Source organism: Vigna radiata, chromosome 1, assembly GCF_000741045.1.
Source record: "Vigna radiata var. radiata cultivar VC1973A chromosome 1, Vradiata_ver6, whole genome shotgun sequence".
In the NCBI taxonomy this organism is placed as follows: domain Eukaryota; kingdom Viridiplantae; phylum Streptophyta; class Magnoliopsida; order Fabales; family Fabaceae; genus Vigna; species Vigna radiata.
In genome coordinates this window covers 13664118-13671120 of record NC_028351.1, presented here as the reverse complement: position 1 = coordinate 13671120, position 7003 = coordinate 13664118, and the positions used below count along the sequence as shown (strand labels likewise).

General features: G+C 30.9%; 1 protein-coding gene across 1 annotated transcript; it reads right to left on the bottom strand.

Moving 5' to 3' along the window:
• Positions 1-277: 277 nt before the first annotated feature.
• Positions 278-3463, bottom strand: LOC106763338 (pectate lyase). The gene is made up of 3 exons (XM_014647540.2): positions 3320-3463; positions 966-1706; positions 278-863 (listed from the first exon to the last, which is right to left on the bottom strand). Exons 1-3 carry the CDS (start codon positions 3430-3432, stop codon positions 503-505), a joined length of 1215 nt encoding a protein of 404 aa, XP_014503026.1. The 5' UTR covers positions 3433-3463; the 3' UTR covers positions 278-502.
• Between the last annotated feature and the right edge of the window lie 3540 nt (positions 3464-7003).

Below are 7003 nucleotides of genomic sequence, written 5' to 3'. Positions count from 1 at the left end.
TATAGATAAAAATAGAAACTATTCATTTTTTCTCTATAATTTAAAAATTATATTTTTTTTAGTCTTTCTTATTTAAAACATTTCTTTTAGTTTCTACACATATAAATTTTTTTTTCGTTCCAACACATTATTTGAATCCATTTTAGTCTTTCCTCGAAGATCAAAATAGATAAAAGAAAGTATATTTAAAGGAACTAAAAAAGATTTTGTTAACTAGATGGATTAAAAAGTAAAGTAATGGTAAGTACATTAATCAAAATTGAAATTAAAATGAAGAAAAAAGCACTTGGAAAGCAAATAACAAAGGCTGTATTTAAGTCCTCAAGGCAAATAAACAAGTGGGTATAACTTAATTTCTATTAATATATATAGGTAACTGAAGGGGAAGCAATTTAAGCATAAAGTGAATTAAATTAATACACATTAATTTGATTTTGGTCCCTCCAGCAGTTATATTTGATTAATTTGTTGGGTAATAGTTGAAGTGATAATGTATTCATCATCAGCAACGGTTTCCCTTTCTACAGGTAAGTGCACCAGCAGTGACAGTCATGGATCCAACAAGAGAAGAAGGTCTTGCACTGAGACTTGAAGCCCTAGCATAGATGGAAGAAGCACCAGCACCAGATTGCCTGAAGTATGCTCCATTCAAGAACATGTCACCCTCTGATCTCCAATTCCAGCTCATCCACTCACTCTGTGGAGCATCCTCATGCTTTGTTACCTCTTTGCTGAACCTAATGTCTGGAGCAAGAAACCTGTTTCCTTGGCTGTTGATGGTGGGGTTCGCACTCCCTCCAATGGCATACATTTCCCAGTGTGTGTAGTCGTTGTTCACCACATGAAAATACCCGTGTCTGCATCTGCAACAACACTCACATTCTTAAAGTTAGTGTCACCAAAGTTTAATCATCTTTTCTTCTGGTAATTATCATATCAAATGCCACATATATATATATATATACCTTGGCATTCTTTGGACAAGACCTTCTCCAAAATGATTGAAGGCTATGGTGACCTGCATGTTCTTGTCCTGCGTGTAGGAATCACTGTGTCCCAAAAGCATAACCTTGTCATGGTGGGTCATGTAATTGTTGGAGATCGTGATGGCGGTGGATCCATGAATGGCATCGATCAGCCCATCCTGACAATTCGACAGCGAGCAATGATCGATCCAAACATGCTTCGAGTTAAAGATAGAGATTCCGTCGCCGTCCGATTTCGTCCAAAACCCCGAGTGCTCCGGCGAGTCTCTGATGTTCGTGTTCCCGGTGGGCTTGCAATCGTGAATGTGAATCCCATGAACGATCACGTTGCTTACGTAGTGTATGGTGATGCAGCCCCCACCGGCGATGTGCACGCTCGCGCCTCTGCCGTCGATTGTCTTGAAAGAGTTCACCAGAAGCTCTTGCTTTAGCGTGATGACCATGTCCCTCTTGAAGATTATCCACAGGGGTTCGTCTTGTATGGCGGCGTAACGGAGGGTTCCCGGCTTTGGGTTCACGGCGTCGTCGTTGCCGGAGTCTGTGACCTCGTAGATTCGGCCGTTTCTTCCGCCGATGGCGTCCTTGCCGAACCCGATGGCGCAGTCCGCTAGTCTCTGGCGGTTGTTCTCCCAGTTAGGGTTGCACCGCCAGCAGTCGTCGATGGGATTCCCGGTTCCGCATGATAAATAACCCAAGTTTCTCCTTGAGGCATTGATGCTTCTGCAATCATAAAAACAGTTACAATGTCGGATTTTTCATGCTTTTGTTAGATGGAAAATGTTTCATATGCATTTGTTCCAAGGAAGATGTTTGATAGAGACCGACCAAATTTTACACTCACTTTATTTTACTTTTTCTTTTCTCTTTACTTTTATAAATACACAAATTTATTTCTTAATGGGCATATTATTCCTAAAAATATGTATATGGTCTAATAATGTCTCATAGCATTATTTTTCTTATGGTATTAAAAATAAATTCTCTTTACATTGTATTTTAAGGGAGAAAAAAGAGATAATGATCTTCGCACCTTAATAAATTTTTGTATTACACAAAGAATGAGAAAAAGAGGACAAAATAATAAATTTCAACAACTAATTATATAAATGTATTGAAACTAGTTATATACAAATATATTGAAATATCTAAGATATCTTTTTCCATTGCTACATAGTTATATTTAGTATTGTAATTCTAAAACAACTTTTGAAGATCTGGCAATATTAAAATACGTAAAAGATGATAGTGATTGAGATAGTTTTTTTAACATTATAATAACAATTTTAAAAGAATTATATACAGACAATACAAATATATATATATATATATTATTTCCAAAACATTCTTACCAATATATTAAAACGTTTTCATTATTCTATGATTAATATTAAAGTATCCGAATACTCTATGATAACTATAATGAAATTTGTAAGAAATTACTTTTAAAACATCATAACTATAATGGCAGTTTTGACATTGTGCTTCCTAAATTTCGTGAATTTTGTCTTCAATTGTGAATTTCCTCTCCCAGTTAGATTTTAGGAAATTTAAATTTTGATTTATACAATTTAGAAATCTATTAACTTAACAGATAATACTATTTAGCGAAACTATCTACACAAGATTCTGTTTTGTTATCATAATCACGGCATGATATTCTACTACATTGTCAACATTTTCTTTAAATAAAGGATACAAAGTTCATAAACAAACAAAAATTATACACCTAAATTCATCAAAAAAGAAAATGGAAGGATGACTAAATTTGGTAAATTGGAAAACTAAGAACAAAGGGTGTAAGGAAGTCAAACTTTCACACTGCATATGTTAATAAGTTAATTATATTTACTTAAAAGAAATAGATATTTTTTCAGAGTTAAATATGTTTTTGAACTCTTAACGATTCACGAAAATTGAAATTAGTCCATCTTTAAAACTTTGAACTAATTTAGTACCTCATCTTTAGAATAGTGTGAATTTAGTTCTTTTAACCAAAGTTTATTAAGATTTCAAACTTATTTCTCAATTAACATTAAGGAAAAAATGTATTAAAAGTATGACCAACTTAAATGTTATCATGAAATGTATTTGAAATAACAATTAAACTTAACAAAATGTAGTTAAAAGAATTAAATTCACGCGTTTCTAAAGTCGAGGGACTAAATTGAATCAAAGCTCCAAAGATAAACTCATTTCAATTTTCACTCGGACAAAATCATATTTAACCTTTTTTTTTTTATGAGATTTCTAAAGTGAAGTTAAAAGCAGAAGATTTATGAAGCTAAAGGAAAATGCAGATTGAGAAGAGAAGCAGAAAAGGTAAACGGTTTTACCTTTGTACCTCTTGAACAACCAATTCAGGGTCTGGAAGTGCAGAGGAAGAAAGAAAAGAGGGTGTGAGAAGAGAAAGAGCAAAAAGAAGAATGAAACATGAAAGGGCAGCCATTATTTCTCTTCTCTTTGTTCTTAGTGGTGAAGTGGGTGGGGAACTTTGGCTGAACTATGAGAGTTTTATAGAATGAAAAAATAATAATAAAAAGAGAGAGAGAGAGAGAAGAAGAAAAAAAAGCCGAGAGTAATGGCGTGATTAAATTTTTTGAAGTGGGTCCTCGTTATCGTAATTTGAGGTTTAAGGTAAAAGGTGTTTTACGCTTTGTTCGTTGGTTGTTGTACAAATAGACATGGTTTGAAACCGTTATATTAGTTCAACTGTGGAAGCCTCAAAGTCAAATTCGTTGACCTCAGTGGAAAGGATTCATATAAGGAAGACAGTGAAAGCCACTGCCCCCACTCAATTTTAATTTATTGTTTTTCATTTCCATTTCAAGAATTGCATTTTTTTTATATAGCTTTTTCGGTTCATTGTATTTTAATTGCTTTTAAATAGTTATAGAGTCAGATCCACTAATATAATAAATGGTTGTACTTAGGAATTCGGATCCCGTTAGATTGAAAAAAATTAAAATTTTGATATCGAATAATTTTTAATCTGACCTATTTAGAATCTAGTTCATCGTGTCAATCCATCCAATTTTGTTTTTTCTGTTTGTTTTTGAATTATATTTAAAATTTAAAATGATTTTGAATTAATTATATTTTTTTTTATTTTGGATTATCTTTGAAATTTAATCTTATTTTGAAGTGAAATTTGTTTAGATTTGAATTAAAAAAAATTAGAAAAATAAAATAAAATTAAATGAGTGAGTGAGTTAACCTGTTTAACTCAATAAGCTAGAGACAGATTTGAAACTTTTCTGTTTATTAATAAGTTAATCGAGTTAGATTGATTCACTAAATGAACTTATAATGAATGACATAAGGATAAGTTGAGTAACCTGTTTTGACTATACTAATTGTCTTAAAAGAAATATAATGCTGAAGCCTTTCGTCTAGAAGTAAGATGAAATTAAATAGAATTAAGGGATTTTTTGAATATTGTTTTTCCCAAATTTTGGAATAAAAGAAACTGTTTATATTTTATCCGTTGAAAAATTTGTTGTCGATGATTGGTATGGTATTGGATTACGTTGAGTAGAGATTATCTCCCCTTTCTACGGTTCTTCTTCCCTTAAATTGTGGCATGTTTGATTAGGGTGTGATCCACATGTATACATCATACTTAGCTACATTATGGCTTTGGCTATACCAATTTCATCATTTTAATTAGGGATTGTGTGACCCCATTCACACTCTATTAAATACTTTGAGATGCTGTCATTAAATAAAATAATATAAAATTATTAAATAAAATAATATAAAATTATTAAATAATATAATTTTATAGGTTTTTGTTTTTTATTTATGAGAATATGTAAGAACTAATTATGCATCGGATGTCTGGAATTGGTGTTAAAAAAATATGATTTTTCTTCTTAAGACTCATCACAAAACTTTGTACATATTTTATTGTTCATTTTAAAACTTTTATCTTATTTTAATGAAAGTTTCTTATAAAACATAGCTTAAAATTCTTTTTTTTTATAATTCTTATGAAAAATTTAATTAGATTCTTAATTTTTATTTAGTTTAATTTAATTTTTTAGTTTTTAAAACTTATTCAATTAGGGTTTTTTTATTAGATTGTTCTTATATTTCCGTTAAAATTTATACATTAAATATTTTCACTTAGATAATATAAATATTTAAATTAATTTTATTTTATAAATAAAATTATTTAATGTATAAATTCTAACAAAAGTTTAATATTAATTTAACGAAAATGGTATAATTAAATATTTAAAAAAAAAATAGAATTTCAGTAAAACAAAAATTTTAAATTGAAAATATTATTGTAAAAAGTAAGACTCTATACATTTTCTTTGGAAGATAGCCACCTCACAACTTTCTTTTAAATAAGTTAGGTTTAATCTCACCAGAAGTCCCTATTTTTGTCTAAAATCTTAAATAGGTCCCTTTTCTTTTTTGCGTATCAATTAGGTCCCTATTAATGTAAAATTGATTCAATTAGGGGTCTGCCGTTAAATTCATCTAACAGTAGTTAAATCTTAGCTTATGTGGCCTGCAGGACTCTGACACATAGAAATTTAATTGATTTTTTTTAAAATGACCATAGCTGATAAGTAATTTAAATAAGGGCAAAAATGAAAGTTATTATTTTATAATTATGCTGTGACCTTTAATTGGGGGAAAAGAAAAGAATTGGGGGAAATCTTTTTTAGGGTTCGTATTGGAATCTTTGTGAAGGTGCACAATGTTAAAAGACTTTGGCACATAAGTCATTCATTGAATACTACTTCAGATTCATATCAACAGTGCAGTACACAACTTCATTCCTTCACATAATCAAATACATAATCAATATAATCNTAACAAAACCACCAACACTACTACATTATGGATTTATCATCCATATTGAAATAGCAATAACATTTATACAAATAAAAAATACCAGCCCTATCAACACCTTCATCAATTTCTCCACAACCTTAACAGATTTATGCAAATCACTCATCATCTTCGTTCCACCTCCCATTTCTTCTTTCTTTGACACACACTCATGCTTTTCTTCACACTTCACATCCGTATAACTTTTCTCACTAGCATCGTCACAACACCATTTGAAGAAATTACAACCACCTTCATGTCCATTCTGCAAAAAAAAATAAAATATAAACGACTATCTACTCAAACAAAACACTACACATCAACATTTTTTTACCTTATACATAGGGCAGCCCCAAAATTGCTTCCCTCTATTCTTCACGGTTCGAGCTGTTCTTACCACCGTTTTCTCTCCACACAAACAAAGGGGTGATCCACCACCACGAAAAATGACATTATAATTCACATTACGCCACCCATTACATGTCGAAGATGAACAAGAATGAGACTTCTGCAATTCATTATCCATCTCTTCGAATCAACCAACTCGCACATGCACCGTCGCGCTTCCAAGACAATGTTGTCCACCAAGGATCCCTGTCGCTTGCAATCGAACAAAGAATGTGATTTCACCTTCAAAGAGAATGTACTAATACGAACCCTAGCTTCTGGTGCGATTTCCCCCAATTCTTTTCTTTTCCCCCAATTTTAAAGGTCACAGCATAATTAAAAATGAATAACTTCCACTTTTGCCCTTATTTGAATTACTTATCAGCTATGGTCATTTTTAAAAAAATCAATTAAATTTCTACGTGTCAGAGTCCTGCAGCCACATAAGCTAAGATTTAACTGCTGTTAGATGAATTTAACGACAGACCCCTAATTGAATCAATTTTACATTAATAGGGACCTAATTGATACGCAAAAAAAAAAAGGACCTATTTAAGATTTTGGACAAAAATAGAGACTTCTGGTGAGATTAAACCAATAAATTAACATAATCTAATTAAATATTTTTGTAGTTATATATATATATTTGCTAATTTATTGGCGATTTCTTAGTTGATACGTTCTAATAAAGTTTATCAAGTTTTAAATTAAAAAAAAAAATTCTATTAAAAAAAATCAATTTAAAATAAAAAAAATAAATGATAGTTATTGATTCCGAGTAATTA